The sequence below is a fragment of the Lichenostomus cassidix genome, chromosome 1 (assembly GCF_008360975.1).
Source record: "Lichenostomus cassidix isolate B80296 chromosome 1, HeHo_3.0, whole genome shotgun sequence".
In the NCBI taxonomy this organism is placed as follows: domain Eukaryota; kingdom Metazoa; phylum Chordata; class Aves; order Passeriformes; family Meliphagidae; genus Lichenostomus; species Lichenostomus cassidix.
In genome coordinates this window covers 16,486,315-16,511,201 of record NC_139479.1, presented here as the reverse complement: position 1 = coordinate 16,511,201, position 24,887 = coordinate 16,486,315, and the positions used below count along the sequence as shown (strand labels likewise).

The window sequence follows — 24,887 nt, the reverse complement described above, 5'->3', positions numbered from 1 at the left end:
CAGTACAACAGAAGCAAATGTTGCACCTGGATGGACAAACAGGAACATACAGTCTGCATGAGGCCAATGAGCTCATCTCTCCAGGCTCTTCAGCACTAGCAGAGCCCCAGGGGAGTACCAGGTCCAGTTGTGAGTACCAGGCTTTAAGGTGGGCTGAAAGAGATGTTTAGGGGTGAGTACCACAGATAGACTCTTTATACTAACATTCTTCAGCACTCCAAATGTGTAGCTAATGACTAACAGTGTAAACAACTTACTCGTGCATGATTTGTGCTCATTCTAGTGTAGACATCAATGCTCTCTCTCAAGTAAGCTCAACAGAACTGTAATGTCCTGAAATGTCAACTTGCTGGGGATGTGGAACTAGTGATAAACGTTGCAGATTTTCTTCAAACAGGACTTCTCTGGGTTTATTGCTTCATTTAATTGAATTTTGCTTTCTCCTCTCTTTTCTTAAACACAGCCCTTGAAAATGAAACAGTTCAGTCTTGGGCACACCATGTTACCTTTCTTCAAAATTCAATGGCACAGTACAAATGTAACTGCAAGCAGAACCAACTCATTGTTTAGGAAGCAGTCCACCACATAATCTATATTGCTTGTTACTCACTTTCCTGTTTATTATCAGGTGTTGGATGCAGGTGGTTTAGAGAAAAAAAAAAAAAGTGGAAGTTATATCTGGGCCAGATCCTCAAGGGATCTAAATTATTGTTGTACCGTTTGCAGGCTCTGGAGGACAGGGTGTACCAAATCAAAGTGTTCTTTGTTTTCTAATATGAACCTACTGCAATGACTAGAAAAGACATTTATTTCTTCTGTAGCACTGTGCCCTTGATTAACCTCATTTGTGGTATCTGTTTCAGTGAAAGAGGTAATACCTACCTACACTGACTTCAAAGTGTTGCTAAGTGTGGTATAGGGCTGCTCATGTATCATTTGCTTCTCTCAAGCCATTTTGTGTCAGCAGAGAGGCAAGCTAGATGTATGCTCTGAATGAATCCCGTATCATCATTAGCAGAAAATTAAGCTGAGCTGCTGTAAAGTAATTACGCAGCTAAAAGGCGAGCTGTATGGAAGACACTGATTAAATACCACCAGAGTCAGCCCACATCACATAATGTTTTGTTCAGAGGTTTTCAATCCATTTTCAAATTGCTGGCGAATGCCATGGGCTGAACTGAACCTTCATTCAGACCTTGAGAAGTATGCTCAGATAAGCTTGGCCTTTTTCATCTCAAATGAATTTTATTTCAGTATCATATAGTACATTACAGGATAACAGCAATTCGTAATCGGTAGCTTGAGGTTGCTCTTGCACCACTAAGCTGTTTTCACCAAAATCTTTCACAGGTTCTTGCAGAGAGGCTGCAGTCACAGCAATCCATTGTGGTCACACTAAGGTGTAGCTATCTCTCATAGAAAGAATGGGAAAAGTGTGAAGGCTTGGAAGTGATGGGATCTGAATTACCTCAATAAAACTTTGCCTGCGTGAGAGACCTTGGAGCAATGACTGAGGCAGTAATAACACTGAGCTCTGTATTTCCAGTCCAACACTGCCAAGCTTCATCTTTGCCATTCCTGTGAGAAATACATCCACATGTTGTGGATGGTAGTTTTAAAGCACTGAGATATTATCACTAATAACCGACTTTATTAATCTTCCTCAGAATGGAGCAGCACACACTGGGACACAGACAAGATGCAGTCCTTGACCAGAGGGACCCACCAGCAGGACATCAAAGACAGCTATGACAAATGAGACCACATGATGCAAATGGTCAGTGGGTTCCAGAGTTTTATTTTGCATTTAGCATTCCTCTCCCCTGCCTCCCCTAGCCTTGGGCTTCCCCTGCTCAGCTTTTCCCCTTCACCCAGCTGCTTTCCCTTCTCCTTCCCATTCCTCCCTTTCTGCTGACATTGGTCCTAAGAGTCAGCACTGAGACAAGTCAAAGGTGCTCAATACAGCCAAAAAGCTGAAGCATTTCTACCCTGGGAAACAAGAAACCTTTGTACCCTTCAGGACATTGGATGGTCCTTCACAAGCAGCTTTTACTCTGTTTAAGCCTGTTCCTGTTGGTGAGGAGTCTGATGAAATAATCCTAATAATCAAAGAGGTTTTCTAATATTGCCTCTAAACATTACACTGGAAACAGGATGGCTAATGGTCAAATCCTGCCTCCAGTGATGCAGGCAGATGTTTGGTGACTGCAGATATTGTATTTTGCTTCAACACATTTCCATTCTTTGTTTACAGTTACCCAAACACAAAACTCCCCTTTTCTGTGCACCAGTGCTTCTGAAGACAGCCAAAATTTTATCACTCATCCAGGTCAGGTGCACCAAACCCAGTAGCTGGTGTTTCACATACTGAATCCTTTCAAAAGATATCCACCTGTCACGTGAAGGTTCATCTGACCCCAGGTTGGCTATGCTGGAAATCTATTCTAGTTTTATTTTAAAATGTAAGAAAGACTTTTCCAGAGAGTTGTGAAAGACTATTTACAAGAGCATGTAGTGACAGGACAAGGGGGAATGGCTTCCAACTGAAAGAGGGCAGGTTTAGATTAGGTATTTGGAAAAAATTCTTTTACTGTGAGGGTGATGAGACACTGGAACAGGTTGCCCAGAGAAGCTGTGGATGTCCCACCCCTGAAAGGATTCAAGGCTGGACTGGATGGGGCTCTGAGTAACTTGGTCTAGTGGAAGTGTCCCTGCCCATGACAGAGGGATTGGAACTAGAAGATCTTTAAGGTCCCTTCCAACCCAGGCTGTTCTGTGATGCTATGATTTAGTGAGAGCTGGGCCACTAAACACTGTCTGTACCTGTAGAAAATCTGCCCTCTGTTGCACCTTTTATTTTCAGCAAATTTTAGTTTTGCTCACATAATCTGTAACTTTGACAGTTAAGTGAAAAATACTTCTAGAACCAGATCTTTGCTAGCCCCAGATCTACAGATGATCCAGCTATTTTGACCTGGTCTTACAGAGGCTGTGAAAGCTTTTTTGTTTCTTGATAAATGAAAACTTTCATACACTGATCACTGTTCCATTCAAAGGCGTACTACATAGCAGCAAACAGAAGTCATTTTACAGAGAAACTTTTGCATCTGGTTTGAAAAAAACCCATCAAAGATTGACAATGATAGATGATCTCCCCAGTGACATTCAGGAATAATTCAGTTTCATATTTATGTCAGGGAAGAACAAACAACGGACATATTTAAATAATCATTAAAAATTAGATGCCTGACACAAGGCAGGTTCCAACCCTGTTCTGCCACACATCTTCTGGAAATCTTTTCTGGACATTATCTGAAGCCTTCTTATTTACGCTGCTCATGAAAAAGAATTGTAATGGAGGCTCAAGTGTATGTGTTATCAGCAAAAGGTTCTCTCAAGAGAAATTATGTGAAAGGACATTTTTCTTGTCTTCATGTTTGCCATTCAGGAGTAGTGACGAGATAAGGTAGGCACCGGAGTCTTTCAGAAAAGCACCAGAGAGCAGTGGCAGCATTTCATAGGGATGTGAACCGTTCATCATCTGCTCCAAAGACTCCATTAACGTGGCCTGCTTTTAAATCCAGTGCTTCACAAGGAATCCCATTTTCTAGTGTCACTTCAACTTTCTCTTCTAAATTTTCTCTCTCTGTTGACTCTTTATTCTTTCTAAAAACAAGAAAGAAAAGATCATCTTATTTTGTTGACCTGCAGCACTCCACCATGATTCCACAGACAGAAAACTGCATATTTAGTTAGAAGTTTGTCATAGGTTATGCATCTAAAGGCATAATTTGGTTTACTTCATTGCTGTAATAAATACACCAGATGGGTGTATCTAAATACAATAGCTGGGAGACCCACTGATTGGAAGCCCTAGTTTAGTGTTTTAAGCTCAGAACTGGAAACCAGAAAACCTGAAGTAGTCATGTTGCAAGTATGTTTTAAATATTATTTCACCTACTTATTCTGTAAAATGACTAGAAGGTGCAAAAGGAAAAGCTGGGGCAAAACAAAAACTGAAAAATCTCTAAATCTGTTTGGGGGTTTTTTTACATCAGGAAGGACTGCACTAAACATCTAGTCTGACCCTGCAATGCATGACATAGATTTCACCCCATGATCTGTACAAAATAAAACACACTGTTTAGAAACAGATCAGTCTTAGACTAACTATAGTCTCCAAATGTGGAGACTTGGGTGCCCTTGCAACCATGATTACCTTCTTCAGAACTTAGGTAATCTCAATGCTGCAAATCTGCATTTTTTTCTTCAAACTTCATTAGCAGGCACCTTCCTAACTAGTATCTTATACTTCTGTTTTCTAGATCAAACAATTGCATGGCTTTCACTTTTCCAGGCTCCAGTTGTCCCAAAAACATGTTATAATAGTGGTTGAATAAAATTATCCACATTTTAAAAAAAATCTAAACAAAACAAAACAAAAAAATCTGAAATACAATAATGAGAAGATGTAATAAAGAAATATCAGTCAACAGGTCATGATGTTCCTTTAATTCCAGATTTATTCTAACCTTGAGAGCAGCTAGTTCATAGTTGAAAAACCTGCTGTACTTTACAGTCTGCAGCATCAGCGGTTTCAGAGGATAAGAAACTCAAAGGTCAGCTGGCACTGCTTCTTCCTATGCCACAACATGTACTGTAACAATCTGACTCAGGACAACCGTAAAAATCTGACTCAGTGTAACTGCTAATAACAGAGATATTAACAATAATAAAATTTTATTGGCCTTTGGAAGACTCTTGGCATTATAGACTTGTTAAAATAAACTTGGGGTGTAGTAGCGGAAACCTCTGACCTCTGGCTGCTCTTACACTGATAAAAGGAGTATTTTTTAATACAAAACTGTGGGAACAGAACATAAAAGTTACTACGAAACAGGTTCAAAAGGAATGAGAGGAATAGAAAATGTGTGAAACTGATTACCAGAGGAATTCAGAGAAGCTAAAAGTTTCCACAAATCCAAGGGGTAACTCAACAAGTTAAGGGAAGAGAAAACATTGTGGGCTACCCAATACAAGAAGACCAAATCCAGCTCAGGAAGGCCCACAGCTGCAAATTATATGCTGGGAGACTAATAGAGGGAAAGACTGGGTGCTTACTCTGTTTTCACTCTTCCCAAGGCAAATGTTTATGGCTTCTATTGCAGATGGGATTTTGAGGGGGGTAGGGGAAGACTTCGGGCTAGCTCAGGATAGACAGTAGAGGATGGTCCTGCCCTGGGCATGTGACAAATCTATTGCTGTAGAAGGAGGTGTCCTATTGCTGCAATGATAGGAGAACAAACAAGAGGCTGGGAGACAGTGTGTCTGACCCAGCCCACTGTATGCACTGAGTTAAGCAAATCTCTCAGTTCAAGAAATGATGCATGAGTCTAACTCAATAGTGAAACTCCTCTACAGGCCAATCCCACTTCACTAACACCTGAGCACAGACAGCCTGGAGCACGTGCTTTTGGCCTTATCTGAACCAAGGTATTTATATGGTACTTTAAAGGCCTTTAAAGACAAAATGCCATATTTATGAGAAGTCAATACCATCCTTGGGGCCAGATTTCCAACACAGCCCACTAGGCAACAGGGTTCCCATTATATAAGCTCTGGCCAGGCTTTCAAGAAAACTAATTACTGGACATGCTGAAGTCTTTGAAAACCTGGTCACTTACTTCAGTGTCTGAAAAAGAGAGCAGCACTTTTGAAATTCTTTTCTCTGATGTCTGGCTTTTTTCTTTTTTTTTTTTCCCAAGAAGCCAAATAACCCAGACCATCCCTTATACCTCTGCAGTCCTTGCTACGATAGATGGAAGAAATAAATGCTTGGTTTACCCTCTCCCACTTCCCCACCCCTGCCTGCAGATGTTATTGACATGAAAAGAGGGTCAGAGTTCAGCCACAGATGAACCCGCTCTGAGGAAAGGTTATGTGTAATGGTAGAGTAGGGAAACAGAGGGAGAAGTGAAAAAAACATAGCAACTAAAAGGACAAGAGGATGAGACAGAGAGAGTGCCAAGTGAGCACAGGCAGGCAGCAACAAGTCATATTGATGGCAGTGTGTTGGTAAGAGCAGGGAGTTCACACCGTATTGAGGAGAACTGCTCAAGCTCAACTGAGTTATTTTGAAAATACAGGGGGAAATCCTATCTTTCAGCATGATATGAAGCACAAGTGATTATTTTAGCTAGAAAAATCATAGCTCTTTATCATAGTTTATTTATATTACACTTATTTGAAACATTCAAAGATCCCCTTTAAGTTAGGCACTATAAAGAAACACAGAGCCATACTACACAGAGGGGAGGTTTGGGTTTCAGGCAGTAATGTCACTCAGTTTTACAGAACAGCTTGCCTATGTTTAGGGCATGAAATAATTCAGTCTATATAATATGGTTGTGATAGGGCTTTAACTATCCATAGATTCCAAATACCTTCCCAGACTCTTTCCCCAACAGCATATTTCATCTATTGTTTGCTGCATTTTGTGGTTGTTTTTTTTTAACAGAAAAAGGTTTTGGAAATTCACATAACTCCTCTGAATGTAAAATATAACTCAAGAGATTCTGACTACACTACTAAAGATTCTCTATGAGAAGCACTTAACCTTCACAAGTGTTGTTCTTCTGAGGTCTTTTAACATTCTTCAAGGTAATAAAAAGGCAAAAAGGAAAAATCTCTGCAACATACCACTTTTCATATATTAATTCATTGTTCTGATATATTTGGGGATATAATCCATCATACAGTCACTAATTTTGACATTATCTAGTTATTAGCAGGAATTGAACCTTTTTTCAGTTCTTCTGCTGTTCCTGTATGAATCTATTGCTGAAATCATAATTTTGTGTAAACCTAAACTCTGTGGCAGCCTAAAGCATGGTAGAAGCTGAACTTCTAGGGCAGAATCTCAACTCAGCTGAGAAATTTCTATTCCTTATGCCCAACTCAGAGCCAGCAGAGATGACAGGATCAAAACTCCACCTGCTCTTTGTTGCTCCCACATGCGCACACTAGGGAAGTATGAACAACCTTCTCTTTTTCACCAGTGCCACCACAGGGCAGAAACAGAGAGGAGAAGAGAGTATCTCCTACTCTACCACTAGAAAAACTCCTAAACTCATGGGGAGATCTGCCCATGAACCTGTAAAAGGCTGGGTATTTTGGGCTCATCAGGTCATTAATGGTAGGTGAAACCCTGCACTGTTCCAGTGAGCAGCCCCTCTTCAGCCATACATTAATCATTATCGTGTGCTCTACTAAGTCTTCTCAAGCTGCAGCAACACATCTTTTAAGCCCTGCCAGCTTTTGACACCACTGCCCTGGAAGGGACACTGTCACTGCCAGCTTTGTCCCTCTTGGTAGCTTTGGGCGTGGTCTGTGAGAGGAGACTCACTCACCTGTGGCACAATAAACCTTCCCAAGAATGACATCAAATGTCTTTTCAAAGCTCATCTCTAGTTAGGTGGCCTCCAGGACCATATCCTTACACTCTCCATTCCTTCATTACATCCCAAAATTACTAAGGTATCTTTCTATACTTTACAGTTGAAAATTTTAAGCCTTTTCCTCAAAAAGGAGACATGGGTTACCTTTCCTAGTTAGGAAAGGGAGCACAGCATTAATCTGTCTGAGGCTGCTCTGAAACACAAAACTAGCCCAGCTGACCTAACTAGCCAGTATTTCATTAAAGCAGAAGAAAGGCTAAGCGGCTTACTTCTTGTGTTTCTGAATCCCTGAAAAAATGAGGAAAACAATCCCAGCCACAATGAGACAAAGAACAACACCAAATACAATAAGCCAGACAGGCGTAGAGGGTTCAACAGGAGGTGATAAGGTTGAGGTAATCTTCAGGAATTGCAGTGTTTTGTCACTCAGTAGGAAGGCACTGTTGATTCTGTTCCGGTTCATCCTTAAGAAAGAAACAAAACAAAACAAAACACAAAAACATCACAACTCTTTATAAAGGTATTTTACCAGTTAAAAAGATAGTCGAAAATAAAAGGATTTTTCATGAATGTGCAGCAAGTTCAGCAGGGCGGAATGTTATCCAGCATGATGAAGAAAAGGCTGTGGATGTTGTCTGTCTTTAGTGGGTGTCAGCCTCTTCTCTAAGGCAACAAGACAAGAGGACATAGCCTCATACTGTACCAGGGGAGGTTCAGGTTGGACAACAGGAAGAATTTCTCCACTGCAAGGGTGGTCAAGCATTGGAAAAGGCTGCCCAAGGAGTGGTGGAGTCACTGTCCCTGAAGGTGTTCAAGACACAACTGTATGTGCCACTGTGTGCCATGGTCTGCTTGACACAGTGGTGGTTCAGTCAAAGGTTGGACTCGATCTTGGAGGTCTTTTCCAGCCTCAATGATTCTGTGATCCCATAATTTTTTGATTCTGTGATTCTGTGATGTCAGCAGGATTACACAGACCTTGACTACGACATAGACATCAGCAATCCACAGACGCCCACACACTCAGAACATTTCAAACACTGGACTTTTGTATGCATTTATCTAAAAAGCTGGGAAATACAGACGAGACCTGAAGTATGGTATTATTTATTTCTGTTTTCAGCCATGTCCCAAGGACAGCAGGTTGTAAGCTGTAAGGTTGGCTCTGTTGCCTTGCTCATGCAGCATTCAAGATTAGCACAGGAGTGGCAGATCTACCCTTCAATGCTTAGAGAATTTACTAGAGTGCTTCATAGCACTTCAAACTGAACCATCCTGCATGTTATGGGCTGGTACATCTGCCCCTGCTGCTGTAGATTTTCTTAGATACATGAGGAACAGGACACAATTTGGCCTGCAAGAATCCACACCTATTGCCAACATGTCCTTCTTCCCTGCATGATGCAGCTAAAGGGATTTGCACTTTGCACATTTTTTCTATTATCAGAAACTGTAAGTCTGAGAAATACGCTTTTTCACAGAAGTAGTACAACTGCTACCCTTTAATGGATATCTTCACCCATTTTCACTGCCTGTAAGCATTTGCAGATACTTCTGGATCTAAATCTAAGCAGCCTTAAGAGACTTTAGAAGTATCTTCCATTGGCTTTTTCAAAATGCCAAAAAATTTTAAGCAAATGGATCACATATATTGGTCTTGAGAGATCCTTTTTGATCACAGTTGCATGAATTAATTCAGGTCTTTTTTGTATACAATTCAACTTATTTACCACAGAGCGAGTATTTCCTAAGATGTATGGGAAATACAGGTAAGATTTAGCAAGTTTTTTCTTGGAAATGATCATGTTTGGCTGTCCCTTAAACAGGAAGTTCTTAGCCTCAATGGAAAGTCAGCATTCCTGCACAGGACTGAAAGCCATGGCATGTTTTAAGACTCATTACACCATAAGCTGTCTGCCATTTAGAAAAGATTTCCTTACTGATATAAAAGGATCCTTGTGAACAGCTGAAATAAGCATTGTTCGCTCTCACCTAATGGCTTCAGTTTCAGAATTATGCTCCAAAACACATGAAGGCAACTACAAGTACCTTTCAGTTTTGTATATCCATAACTATATCTTGTGTATATTTATCCAAAATCTTGAGTCTCATAAGGAGCTCTGGCATGGTTTACCTTTTTCTTTATTCTTACTTTGTAGGAATCTCATACAACAATATTCTGGTCCATGACTAGTGTTTTTATGTGCTACTGTAATATGAAGAATTATAATAAAGATTTTGTATGGAAGCCTGCAATCAGAATCAATTGAACAAAAAATACTGTCATTTTATAGACCATTTTATTTCTTGTTTTTAAATTAGATAGGAATTAAAACTTTTCATAAATAGCAAATTCTTTACCAGGTGACAGAAAACAGTTAAAAACCAAACAATAATAGCATCCAATTTCTGTGCTAAACAGGGCACATAGAAGACTTAAATAAATCAGCTTATGCTACTGAAGGTATCAAAGAATAACAGAAATGCAAAACCCCTGCATTCCAGCACTCTTACAGAGAGCTTCAGTGAATAAATAATCTGCTTCATCCACTAATGCTATGAAGCTATTGTTTGGTGTCTCTGTAGGAAATAGTTTAATCTGCTCACAAGCTTAAATTAATCTTTCCAGAAGAACACATTCGCATTCATCAGGAATTAGGCATTACACCTCCATAGAGATAACATTAATTTTCAAGACAGAGCATAGAATACTTGAAAACAAAGAGATCCATTTTCCACTCCATGCTTGAGAAATGTATGTGCATTATGCTGCTTGAGGGACTCATCCCTATAAACCTCTGGTGCAGGTTTTTTTGGACCATTGAAGTCAGATTACCCTTTTTTTCTTTTTCCCTTGTCAACTCCACATTCTTGCTTTAATTTGCTACAGAATATGATAGTAGAAAGCAAAGTGCTTTGTAGTGCACTGTACTTTGTACAAGCAATGCTCAGCTATGATACTGACTGGCATTCTAGAACAAGCTGGTATGAAAAGAATGTGAGTATGAGATTGTTTAAACCAAGCTGGAACACAGCCAGCTCTGCTCATGAGGAGTTCACAGGAGCTCTTTTCATGTGAAAGCTGACTTCTACATTAAGTCATATGAACTGTTAGTGAGAAGCACTGAAAGGGAGCCTGTGGTCATTAGCCCAGGTGTAGATGTGCATGTAGCATGCAGTGAAAGCTAAATTATGTTAATCCCACATGGAAAGTGTGTCTTTCCATCATCTGAGGAAGAATGCTGTCTCACTGGGAAATGTAGCAGCTGGATGAGAGAAGTGCATGTGTCGCACACTGGACAGAATATCACAGGTAGGGCTCTGAAAAGGGAATAGATTTCTTCTGAGTCTCCAGCACCAATTTAGTCTCCTTCCAAAGTTATAATCCCAAGGCTCACATGATTCGCATTCTGTGAGACTGTTAAAAAGCCTCTAATCTCACATCCATTAAAGAGTACTAACCCCTTGGTGTTTTAGCAACTTGGATTAGTTCATCCTTAAAGAGGCAGAGTGATCCTTCATACAAGGCTCGGAGAGAGAAAACATCATCAGTAAATAAGGAAGAAAACATTGCAAAAGCAGTGACTGTACCTGATGGCTGCCTCTACCTCACTTCCAGGAACAGTTGTCACATTTTTGGAAGAATCTGTGACCACAAACCAAAATGACACCCGGTCCGTCACATTGCAGAGCAGCACATTGGAAATTCTGCAGTTAAAACAAAAATCATCATTAAAGAAGCATGGGAAGAATTATTGAAATATTTTAGATTTTCTTAAAATATTGCTCTCACCTAAGAGGGGGGAAATTCTTATTTTTAAAAAAGTTATCAGTTCATACTCAATAAACAAATAGCACTTACAGCATTTCCCATTTCCCAATATGATTTTTAAAAAATCAAACTAATAAAGACCAAACGAGTCTTCAAACAGATTTCTGAATCCATAGCAAACTTGCATGGTCTTGGACATACATTTAGTATAAGGAAATGAAAAAACACATATTTGAATATTAATCATCAGGTCTGTGACAAAGGCCATAGAATGGAGCAAATGCATTGGTGAACTAAGAATTTTAGTTTTGACTGAAAATACCAAAGGAATCAGTCATTGGGAATTCCCCACATGATTGTGAAGTGAGTGCAGTTCTTCTACAAGATAGATTTGTTGGAAGGAAGATCAGTGGAATTGATGTTATTCTTTTTGACATCTTTGTTCACAGACCCAGGTACAGAGTGGAGGGAACAAGCTAAATTAAGTCATCCTACTGGCACCGGCCTCTGCCCTTTAGCTTATGCTGTCAAATATTTAAATTATCTATTTTAATGGAAGATTGCTCAGTTTTATGTGAAGTTAAATGTGGAGGGGAACAGGCAGGAGGCTTCTTATGGAATACTATGGAAATAGTGTACGAAGTGCCTTTTAAAAGCCATTTCCTTCAGATTCCTACAAACTGGGTTTTGCCACTAACGCTAGTAAACGGCGGGAATATCAGAAAACCCTTATGGAATGACACAATCATGAGGCTTTAAATGAAGGGAGAGTTAATAATTTCTCCGCCACGACACGGACCGAGCGCGCCCACCCTCTGCTGGGCAGCGCCACCTGCCGGCCGCCGGCAGCACCGCCCGGCCCCGCGGGAGCTGGGAGCGGGACTGGGGGGATTAGGGGGACTGGTGGGACTGGTGGCATTGGTGGCATTGGTGGGACTGGGGGGATTGGGGGGAATGGTGGGGCTGGTGGGATTGGGGGGACTGGTGGGACTGGTGGCATTGGTGGGGCTGGTGGGATTGGTGGGATTGGGGGTGAGAGGGACAGGAGGGAGTGTGAATGCCTGTGCCTGGGCAATCCCCATCCAGACAGGGACCAGTTGGCTTATAAGGCAGATCATGGTACCTCATTATGGATGTTTTGTAGAAAAGTTTTACTTCCTGATGAAAGCTTTTTTTGAGTGATGTTTTGGGTGCCCCAGGTAGTGCAATATCTCATTTTACAGAGGTCTATCTATCTACCTATCTAATCTATCTCATGGAATCATACAATGGCTTGGGCTGGAAAGGACCTTAGAGATTTGTTCCAATCCCCTCTGTCACGGGCAGGGACACTTCCCACTAGACCAGGTTGCTCAGAGCTCCATCCAGCCTGGCTTTGCACACTGCCAGGGATGGGGCATCCACAGCTTCTCTGGGCAACCTGTTCCAGTGCCTCACCACCAGCAAAGAATTTCTTCCTAATATGTAATCAAAACCTACTCTTTTCAGTTTGAAGACATTCTCCCTTGTCCTGTCACATGCCCTTGTCAAAAGTCTCTTTCCATCTTTCTTGTAGGCTCCCTTCAGGTACTGGAAGATGCTATTAGGTCACCCCAGTGCTTTCTCTTCCCCAGACTGAACAAACCCACTTGTCTCATCTTTTCATCGCAGTAGAGGTGTTCCAGCCCTCTAATCACAGAATCGCAGAATATTCTGAGTTGGAAAGGACCCACAAGGATCATTAAGTCCAACTCTTATGGGAGTGATCCATACAGAGATTGAAGCCACAACCTTGGCATTATTAGCACCATGCTCCAAGCAACTGAGCTTATTTCATTTTGGCTCTTAGGAGCTCACTCCAACAGGTGCTGGGAAGCCCAGATCTGGATGCAGCACTGCAGGTGGGATCTCACCAGAGCAGAGCAGAGGGGCAGAATCCCCTCCCTCAGACTGCTGGCCATGCTGCTTTTGGTGCAGCCCAGGATACTGCTGGCTTTCTGGGCTATAAGTGCTCATTCCAGAGAGACATGCAATAAAATGAAAAGCAATGATCTTGCAGAGCAAAAATGACCACTTTACCTCTCTAGAACAGTGTCAATTTTGCAAATACAGAGAATTTTTATGAATAAAAGAGGAAATCCATCCTCTGGAATTTGAAAAGATGTTCATGTCAGCTCACTGGCAACAGTCAGAAGATGAAAGCAGATTTATTCTTTGCAAAACAAAAGGAAAGCACAAAATTTACAGGAGAGGGGAAGATATGCCTACTTTTGGCTGGTGGCTGACAAACTCTTGCTGACTTCACAGAATATCTAAAATTCTAACTGTAGAGGAAGTTTTCTATCTAGGCATTTATAACAGTAGGACCCAAAATTTCAAAATGCCAAAGTTCCAAAAGCTGCAGTTCCTGTGGTGCAATCAAAAACTGAGCCAGGTGGAAAATACGAGTTGGTGTTGCCCTACAGATGTTCTTGAAATGGGGTAAGTGAAGAAAGATTGATCCCCAAAAAGAACGATAAATTGATCCCCAAAGAGAAAGACAGACAAGGACTGGCAGAACACCCTGACTTTCTCACCCTCATTCAAAGACTCTTCAAGCTGGGATCTTCCCTAAAGAGCCAAGGATTTCAGCATGAGACAAGGCAGTCAGTCACTGCAGGGTAACATCTCTTTCTAGAACAAACAGCACTGAAACAAGGGGCAGCAAGGATTACACTAGGATATGTAAATTTGCCTTCCTTTCTTCTCCCTATTGTTTCTAAAATCCTTCTTGATTTTAGCATCCAAAACCCGACTTCACTGCCATCACTTTCTCATCAGCTGAATCCAAATGTCATAAACCCTTCCAGGCCCCAAAGAGAATAATCCTGCTCATGAGAAGTTCAAAGGGGATGAGTAAACACCAAAACAGACTGGTTGAACAAGCACCAATGTGGCAATTTCTGTGCAGTGGTGCACTTTTTTTTTCTCCCATGCCATCTGAGTGCAGTTTTGATTCACAACACACAGAACCATTGCAACTATGCAGTCACACTGTATAGATCTGAGAAACCTGGCTTCTCCAGGCACTAATGAAGTGTATTTGTAAATATATATGTGGACATTTTTTTCTTTCCTTAGCAGCTGATAGATTTTTGATGTGGGGATTATAGGAGACTGTTATCATCAAAACGACAAGATCCTGGTTCAGCCTTATGGCACTATGGCAAATGTCCAAAACTGCATTTCCTTTAATATATACAAACACCAGTGAGTAGAGTGCAGGAAACCCTGGCAACTCCTTGGCCTGAAACACTGTAATTGTTCCTTATGGAGATTTAAAGGATTGTTTAGGGGTAAAAAAGAGCTGTCCGAGAGTGAAAGGGAGCTCAGTGCCTCAGTTAGCTCATGAAAGAACCCCAATCCCCAAGTCTCAGGTGCCAATCTCCAGCTCTCCCAAAAGCATCATTCCTCTTACAACCCAGGGCTCTGCAGCTGCTCCTGCAAAGGAATGTTTTTTTCTTTCCAGCAGCCATGGGATCACCTTGATGTAACAGCTTTACTCCAGAATCCTATTTTGTTGTTCTGAATGGTCACAATATCTTTAGTATCAAAAAAGCCTGTCTGTCTTAGGAAGATGGATAATATTGATGAACTTTCTTCTGGTCACTTCGTAACGAAAACTTCAGGGTTTTTTTTCTATAAATGGGGAGAAGATGTACGAAAAGTAGATTCTGTTATTTGAATGAAAACAAATGTGTTGACATTCTTTCTGCCCTAAAGATTAACTCATCTCAGGCCCAAAAGAGATTAATATTACTTCAAATGAGTCACAGATTAGAGACACCAGGGTTACTAACACAGGCTACAACAATAATTTTTTAACACTGAGAGATCAAAGGTTAGCTTACATGGCTCATGACCATATGTATTGTGAATCAATTGAAAGGCCACATATAAAGCAGGAAATAAAGGGGTGTTAATTCTCCACTGAAAAAGAAGTATTGATTTGTATCTCTATTAACAGTTACTGAGTAATTTGATTGATTGTGTCTTTCTTCTGTTTCGCACAAATTTGAATTTGACAAGCCTTTTGAGACACTGCTTGAAATCATTAAACACTGCACCATGATTTATTAAATTTCAGTTTAGATATTAACTTCAGAGAACTCGAGATGTAACGCGAAATCCTCCCCATTCTGTGTTGGGTCACTCAGTGCTTACACAAGGGCAACAACAGTATCAACTGCTGTTTGCAGGAGCACATTGAAATGCTTGTCATCACAGGCTGGCTTTTATCCAGCTTCAGAAGCCTAACAAGAGGTGACTTTGAATATCAAAAATGATGAGGCACACTGCAACAATGGTTATCCTGACCCACCAGACAAATTATTCTGGGGCCTGATACAGCTTGCTGAAGTTAATAGCATTTGTGTCTCCTGTGGAAGTTGGCTGTGGCTGTGAGATACTTCAGGGCTGTGGGTGTGTTAGAAATCAATGGGATGTTAAAGGGGAGGTTTGTCACATCCTGGCTATGGCTATGTGTGTAATTTATACCCCAGCAGAACCACTATTCAGTTATGTAAAATAATAGTGATTTTTTCATAAGTTTTATTTTGACAAAAAACTTCAATTAACCAGATGCAAAATTTCCATAAGTTTAGATGCTTCCAGAATGCCGTCACAGGCCATTTGTTTGTTGTTATATGACAGAATAATTGGTCACTGGTCTTTTACATCTCCTGAAAGTAAATCTGTTGGCATTTTCCTGCAAAGGCTCCTGTAGTGAAATGCAATTTATTTGCCAGCAATGCAATGTAATTTATTTGCTACAAGCTCCTGCTTGTGCCTCCCTGTTCACCACAGTGAAGTCTCCTCACCAGCTCTGGCAGGGTGCTGTTCCAGTGTGCAGCATGCTGCTGTACCCTCTGGGATGCTGGGTGCTCCCACACCTCCATGCCCACTGCAGAGGGGGATGGAGCAGGTCTGCACTTCTGCCTTGCAGCTGCCAGTCACAAAGATGGAGAAAGGAGTGTGTTATCTCCAGCACATCTAACAGGACGGAGGCTTTCACAGCCTTCCTGCTCCCATGTAACAGGCTGATTATTTGAGGTCTATTGGGAGGCTCATCTAGCCTCTCCATGACAAAATGGGGACTCTGAGGTCCCTTGGGATATGGGAGAGATCTGTGCATAGGAAATTCCTCAGCCTGTTGCCTAGGAAGTTGTGCCAGATCTCAGAGCTGCACAGCTGTCCTTCAGGCGACATGCTGTCTATAATGACCCCAAAGGTGTCTTTAAGTCCTGGATGAGTTATCAGTCATACACCCCGTGAGGGGTGTACCCAAGTTATGTCCCATAAGAAAGTCTCATACCATCTTAAAAAGAGGAAAAGATGCCCATAGCTGGCTGATTCCAAATATTATACTGACTTTTCTGATCAACTTAGGAACAGGGAATTACTGACGTGTGCAACACCACCTCTAAACTGGAGTAATACTGGCAACATCATATTTGTCCATAGCGAAAACTCTCTTAGTAGGAAACAGAATTATGTGAGTATAAATTCTATGATTGCCCAGGGTGGATACAGATAACTGCCATTAAAACTTCTGCTCCTTCCATACTGGCTTAATTTTTTCCCATTCCTGCACCAACCTTATTTTAGTCTGCAGAAAACCACAGTATTTGAAGAGGAAAAAGATCATTGGCTTCTGACATAGGTTTTTTGCTGTGTGAAAGGACCATGACTTTTAAGGAAGAGAACAGTTTTAAAAAAGGACCCAAGACTAAAATAAGTATACAAAAGTGAATCTTTATGGATCAGATGCTGAATGAAAACTCTGCTGCTTTGAAAACCTGAGAAAAAGTCCTACATAATCATCTGTAATTAGCTTGTATCTTGAACTAATTGTTTAAGTGTCATTTAATTGCGTTGAGTAGCACACTTGGCTGTTTTTGTTAGGCTTGATGTAATGGCTCTCTTGCTCAAAGGAGACCACTTCTGAGGAATAAAAATGAAACAGCAGGAATCAAACACTCCTGTCACATGGAGGGGGAAATCCCCTTTTATTTAGGAGAAGTGTAGCAGCCACAATAACCACCATGTAACTAAAGTTAACTAACATCTTTGCAAATGTTGAATATGCTTCACCTGATACAACGACAGCCTGAAGCAGTTTTATTTCCAAGTAAATTGAAAAGCTTATCCTTGTTAGCTTACCAGAACCATCAATCTTTCATTTCAGATTGAAAAACAATGAAAAAAATAACAGGCCTATGGAAATGCACTTACAAGGTTTTTCATTTAAGAATGGTAAGAGCATCCTGAAAATACAGCTTGCTAAATGGTCTGTCTAATCTGGTATCTAATTTCATAGAGTAGCAAGGATCAGAAGCCTGAAAAGAATATTCAATACCTCAGGGTAGATTTAATCCCAAAACCAATTAAAGGCTGATTTCTATCTGCACTGCAACGTCTGAAACTTCTTGACGGTAGGTAACTCAACCACTGTGATATCAGGGATAGGAAAGCCCAGCAGAGCACAGCACTGGCATAGCTATCCACCTCCCATGGCTCTGAGTCAGCTCATCTGCAGCACACTGCTGAAGCTGGGCTCTAAGAAAGCAAGCACCAGAGCTGCTTACTCAAAGATCTGTGCTGCCTTTTTTGACCTCCTAGTGTGTCTCTGCACCTCCTCCCAGTATGGTCTCCATAAGGTGTCAAATCTTACTGCAGCATTCTGCTTGAAGTGAACTGGCACCATCCCACTGAGATGCACAGCTGTGTCACTTCACATCAACAGGGATACAGCTTCAAAGATTGAACATTGCTTAAGACAGGGACAGTGTGATGTTGAATATGTATCTGGATGTCAGAGAAGTATAGTGGAACAGCCTCCTTTTGGAATCTCTACATAATGATTTCTACAGTTCAGTACAGCAAAGGACAGGTCACTACATGCAGCATTGTTAATATGTATAAGGCAAATCCACGCAGATGCTTACTGAGTTGTGCTCTTGCTGGAATATCTTCTCATTGCAAAAGCTACCATTGCTTTGAAGAGGTACTCTTCATTAGCATCCCAAGCATACTGTAAAGGAAGACAGAAAATAATTAGTTTCAGCATCAGTGCTGGCAGTACAAAGAGGGAAAAGAGTTGCTGAACTTGAAATGCTGTATTGATCAAGAAAACTAATAAATTCTCTGGTTGTGCTAAGAAAATAATGCCCATTATTTAGTATGGACACAGGACCTTTTCTAATGGGAAAAAAGGGCAATATAAACTGTAATATAAATAATATAAACTGCAAAGAATGTTTCCAAAACCCAAATTAACTGAATATTTCTGAAAGCTGACTAAACTGGAGATCTAAAGTTTCTTATACCAAAGACTAGGCATATTACTAGCATTCTCCCCACACAGCTGCATTCATGGCCTTACCTCTTTTGCTGGACAAACTCAGTTAAAATAGAAGGTTTAAATTCACCCTCAAAGATCATTTGGCTCTGCCCAAAAATAATAATTAAAAAAACCTAATGTTGAAGGTGGTCTCTGGGAATTGAACATTAGGACTCCAGGTAATAAAATGACATTGCAGCCTTATTGCTGCACACTGTCCTGATTAAAAGAAGATGCAACTATATTACAAATTATTATATTGCACGTGGATGAAAGAAAGAAAATAGCATCCTTACTACTTCAATAAGAAGCAGAATGTAGGCTCCAAAATCTATTCTCTGTTGTCTTGGTGAAAAATCATGCTTCCATAATTTAAGTTTTCTGAGACTTCAGCTTCACTGGGTTCCCCTGGGCTTTCATTCACATATGCAATTCTAATGACCTGTAAGAACTGCATCTATTACATTTTTATAACAGGAGCCATGACTGAGGCATGCTGATTGAATTTCCCCTTTCAGCAGATTATAAAGATTATTAGTTTCTTGGAATTATATTAAGGGAGGTTAGAAGCAGCTTTCTTCAGTCAATCAGAACACAAATCTAATCTTTAACTTTCAGCATTAAAAAAATCTGCTCTGTAATCATCCAAACCAGAAACCCAGTGGTGTGGATATTTAACTCTGTTGTCAGCTTGGACCTATTTTTTCATGGTCCTTTATAACACTTTCAAAAAACAGCAATGTACATCAAAAATCAGTACATAGCATTGAAAATTCCAAATCTTAATTCTGGTTTTTGAATTCTGATTTTGGGTGCATGGAGATGCAACTTCTCCACAAAAAAAAAAGGAATCCAACTTTCATATATCTGCAGCCCTCGTGTCCTGGCATCCTGTGGACTTGGAAACTAAACAGGGAAGGAAGCAGTCATTCAAAGGGCAGAAAGTGATCTTGTTTATCTTCTCTAGATGAATGTTGAGTGAAATGGGCTGAGATGAGATGGGACAGGGACAACAAAGCTGAGGCAGCAGACAACTTGAGCAGCATTAAAGTGTAGCTGCAGTGCTGAGAACCTGGGTTCTGACTCACCAGTCCTGCCTCGTGAATAAAGGGAGTTGTGAGTGTACTTCAATATTGCTTGCCAGCCTGGGAACTTAAATTGACGAAAAACCCCAGGGAGAAACTCTTTGGAAAAAAATTATAAATGCCTGTGTTTTGACCCCACTGCACTGATGAAAACATGACAGTAATGAGAGCAACTAGTACTAAAAGAAAAAGAGATCATGTATTAAAAGAATTAATACAGATAGGAGCCATAAAACTATTTATCATCATCATTTTAAACATATCTATATTTAAACCATGAAGCACAATTTGCAGTACTAAAAGGGAAGATGTCTTTTTTCTGTGTGTGGCACTATTGACTGAATCCCTACATGCCACCTGCAGTCTTTGAGAACAGGTTCAAAAGGACAGAAAAAAAATCATTTGTTAGGCAGTGGATTAAACCAGCTGTAGCGATAATTTAATCAGTTGTCTTGAAAATGGATAGTGATGAAACACACTCCATTTCATGCTTACATGGACACAAATAAAATGCAGCACTACCAAGTGCATGTCCTCGGTATGTTTATGTTTAGTGCAATGTATATATACATGCACAATTTGTCACAGTTTTTATAAATAATGCAGTAGCTTAGGACTTCTTTAAGTCAGAGTAACAAAAAGGGTATCTCAAAACAGGGAAAATAATTTGTAGTGAAGAATTCCAGATCCCGCTGAAAGAGTAAGTATTTGAAAAGTGACAGAATAAACAGAAAACTGCAAGAAAGTGGGGGACGAGACTGGCAGAGAAAGCTCAGCAGAAATCAGGGGTCTGCCTGAGTCAGGAGAAGATATTGCACACAACCTTCTGGGAAGAAGGGCAAGAAGCCCCAAGAAAATGGAGATTAAACAGGAAGTAGAGGAGATGGAGATGGCTGTGGGCTCCAGGTGAACAAGAACTTCGGTACATGACTGCATACAGGAATATGCAAGGGGGAAGCAACATTATGGAGAAGAAAAGTAAGGCATGAACAACTTTTAACTAACCAACTGTATGAACTCAGGACAGGTGGGCATGAATTTCCAGAAAACAATTTCTAATTAGAAGCTTTCTCCAATCAGAGGGATAGGTGCAAAGAAACTTTGAATGATTTTGATTGGAAGGGACTCTAAAGATCATCTAGTTCCAACTTCCCTGACATGGGCAGAGACACCTTCCACTAGACCTGATTCATTCTACTATGGGGCCTTATCAGCTTGATCTTTACCGTCCAAATGCAAAGGCCTGGAGTGCAGCTGAAGACTGATGAAGTTCCTATGCAGTGCAGCTATTGATGCAAACTTTCTGCTGCTAAAGAGGAAACATTAAATATCAATTGCAACCACACGCTATAAACATAACTGTTATCAATGAAACATTACATGATAGTATCAGGACTGTTAATGTTTACCATGTTCATTGCTCTGCAAAGGAACCAACACAGAGATGTTGGCTCAGTTGCTCTTCCCATCCTGTATATGTTAAGGAGGAGCAGAACTGGACACAGCTAACTGTGAAAGGCAGTCTTAAATGCCTCTTACTGAATGAAGATGATGATGATATAATGCATGAAAGATGATGAGTGTAGGTTGCTGATGGGGTGAAATGCTATAACTGTGCTCTAAAAATACAAAATTTAAGATAGTAGAATGAGAATATAACATTACAAGACTGCTCCAAGCAACCTGACCTGATTTCAGTGTTGACCTGGCTTTGAGCAGCAGAGGACTACGGATTATCCAAGATTTCTTCCCTCTTGAATGGTTCTGTGTTTAACCATACAGCCACTCAGACTGCAGAGCGGTTACAGATAACAAACATGCTTCTGGATCCCATCTGGTGGCAAGACACAAGGTGTATGTCAGCCTTTCTCCTTTTCATCCTCTACCCTGCAAGCAGCCTGAATACATGAGCCAGAAGGGAAGTGCACTTTCTGCTTCACCTGGCTGCAACCCCCAAGGTGCCAACTCTGACTCATGGTTAAAATGAGTGGTAACACCAAGTTCCATAGATTTGTCAGTGCCTATCATGTCTCACTCCCTAGTTGCCTCTGTCCCTTTTGAATTAACTCTCTACCCCTCTGCTGACTCCATGAACAGAAGGCATCTAGTGATTATCAGCTATTCCAGAGGCCAATCACAAAGTCAAAACCATCCTCAGTGAGACTCATAAATCCCCTTCCATTTAGGCCTACAGGCACCGGGTTTCCTCCTATGGATCAGCAAACAACATCTCTGTCAAGTACACTCATTATTTGCAAATAAAATGATAACGGCTGAATACCTAATGCATCTGAGCTGCTCTTTCCAGCTCCATTGTGATAAGAACTAAATAAATACAGTAAATGGAGCTCCCTGTCTCAGAGTACAGCTTACCTGGTGAACAAATTAAAAAATGGTGTCCTGTTTTCATCAGCCTCACACACAGTGGATGGCATGCACTAAACCATGTGAAAAGCTACACCAACCTAGTTCCTACACCCCTGAATGTACACCAGAGTTATCTCGCCACTCCTAGAGAAAACTTCCCATGGTATCAGGGCTTTCTGTTATCATGGAGCTTGAAATTACTTGGAAATGAATGAAGTTGACTGTGTCCTACTGTGACACAATGACAGTATTACACTTTTCTTTGCTAAAATACATAACACAAAAAAGTAGTGTCCCAAATTCTTTAACCAAAAGGAATTTCAGTTTCATAGTAGCTTCAGTTTTCAATTTCAGTCATTCATAGAGAAGATGGCAATGGCTATGAAAAGGAACTACTACTACCTGTGTACTTAATAAATTGTTTATTGTTTGTGGGTGATTTTGTATGGCATCATACCACTTTCAGCAAGTTATTGTTCTAAAATGCTGTTCTCAATTGTCCCATTCTTAGCATTTTCACACACTTTGTTATATGAAATAAACAACTACAAAAAAAAAAAATAGATTCCTCAGTTATTGCTTTTTTCTTGCAATATAAAGTGCCTTCAAGGGTAATGATTTGTCTCATGCCCTTTTTGAATGAAAAACAACAACAAAAAAAAATTATCAAACAACCTCCCCTTATTTTACTATAGCTGGAGAAGGAAAAGGCATTAACAAGGGCATTACTGTCAACTGCAATTTTTGTTCTTTGCTATTATGCTGAGCCAAGATTAAATAAAAATATTAGCAGTTAGCATCAAGAGGAGTTTTAATAATTATTTTTTATCTTTTCAGCCATAGTATTACACTATTTTTAATAACTAAAAAAAAAAAAAAATAGGCTTGCACTACTGTTTAATTAAAGTCTCCCACCCAAGCGAATTGACTTCAGCATGAATTTCCAGACATTTACTTTAGCAGGTATCTTGAATATTTCTTTGTAATTTGTATGGTTTATGAAGTTATCAGTGAAATTTAGGTCCCTGCTAATGTTATTTTAAATTACCTGATTATTCAGGGTAATTTTAGAACAGCTTCTACAGTCATAGGGAGTTTCTGATATAACCAGTCTTTTATAACATGTAACCTACTGCTTTTTGTTTCCCAGGGCTCATAACATAATCGGACACCAGACTTACAAGGGGACATGATCGTCCATGATGTTTCATACCTAATTTTCTGCTGAGCTCTGTTAACATGCTGTTGATTTGCTCTAAGTATTCAAAACTACTAACAAAGTACTGGGCTCTGACATATTAAATAGTGCCTTACATCAGGAAGGACCACTCAGTCAGCTAATGTCCCAATCTCTTATGTATCTCTCATTGCTCACACTGGTACTTCTACATTAAGCCCAAAGAACTGAATTAAGCCAAACCATTTTGGTCCCCATGAGATAAGCCTGTGCACCACAGGCAAGGAAGAAAGGCCACTATCTGAAGCTCTCCATTAGCAGGGAACTGATGAAACATGCTTGAACGATCTCTACAGTTAATGTTTGTTTGAGAGCCTGATATAAAGTCCCATTTCATAAAGATCTAAAAATCTTTTCCTGCTTCTCTTCCTAGGCATGCTTGACCTTACGATTAGCACTCTTGTGCAGAAGTGCTTTTCCCAAAATACAGACTTGCATTTATGCAGCACTTCTCATGCATAAAGTGTAACACCCTTACTGCTTTTCCAGAGGAAAAAAATCTTTGACAGAAAATTATCTTTATGAATAAGCAAGCTTTATATGTCTTCTAAAGAATGCCATTTTAAGGAGTGGGCTGGTCAATGTCAAGAAATGGATGCCTGGATCATGACTTGAGCAAACTATTACAATTAACCCTACAGAACAAAATGCTTGTTTTGCCTTCAGAAATTTTACAGTATATATTACTTCTATTTTGGCAGATATTGAATTAGGAAGAATATGTGAAGATACTTTACTTACTGCATTATCTCCCAAAGCTGTTTTGATACTAATCCGTACTTTGAAAGCATTCTGTGCATCTGACACAAAGAGAAAAAAGGAAACATACATTGATAGTCTGTCAAAATAGGTTTTAAATCATTTACTTCCCTGATTATTTCACAAATGTCAGTTTCTAAATGTGTCTTAAGAGATCACACGCTTAGGAGAAGTTACTTGCATGAAAAAAGCCCTACAGAGTCTCAGTGAGTTTTACGATGACCTCTTTAAATGAGATCAACTCCCATACTTAATTTGTAAACTCATAAAAGAACTGAATGCTCAGCATTTCAATCTTCACACTGAAGACAAACAGTTAAAATAAAAATCCGAGAAGTTGGCAGCTTTGTAGTCTACACTGATAGCTACTTTACCTAAAGAAGGATGGGAATCAGCTCCAAATCTTACCTGGCTTGCAGAGCTCAGCATGAGCAATGGCAACTACAGAGAGTGTAAGCAGCAAAGCCCGTAACATCCCGTCAGCATGGAAAGGTTGAGGCAAAAAGAAGTGAGTCTCCCCTGTAAAGCACTCTTAAACTTTCTGTGACCCAGGATTAAAGCATCAGGAGCACAAGTGAGCGACCAAGTGAAAGGTTTAATGATTAACCCCCGTTATTTTAGCTAAAAACAGGCACTAGAAACAACTGTCTTCTGTTAGTTATTTACTACATTTCTCTGTAGTAAAAAAAAAAAAAAAAAAAAGAAAAAGCTGCAACAAGTATTTAATTTTCCTTCTTCCTTTTTAGAAAAATACAAAATTTTACAGAGTGCTCCAGGCCAACCTATTTTCTCACAGGCATAGTGTCAGACAGACACACGAGGTGTCTGTGGGATGTCATACCGGAGCAGC

General features: G+C 40.2%; 1 protein-coding gene across 2 annotated transcripts; it reads right to left on the bottom strand.

The window, feature by feature from the left end:
• On the bottom strand, positions 1–24,604 carry CLTRN (collectrin, amino acid transport regulator). 2 transcript variants are annotated; one of them, XM_085051569.1, is made up of 6 exons: positions 24,446–24,604; positions 24,020–24,078; positions 18,195–18,280; positions 11,049–11,165; positions 7,727–7,921; positions 3–3,666 (listed from the first exon to the last, which is right to left on the bottom strand). In XM_085051569.1, exons 1-6 carry the CDS (start codon positions 24,510–24,512, stop codon positions 3,516–3,518), a joined length of 675 nt encoding a protein of 224 aa, XP_084907695.1. In that variant the 5' UTR covers positions 24,513–24,604; the 3' UTR covers positions 3–3,515. The 2 variants fall into 2 exon arrangements, with proteins under 2 accessions (XP_084907703.1, XP_084907695.1); XM_085051577.1 differs by lacking the exon at positions 18,195–18,280 and having other exon boundaries at positions 1–3,666.
• Positions 24,605–24,887: the final 283 nt, after the last annotated feature.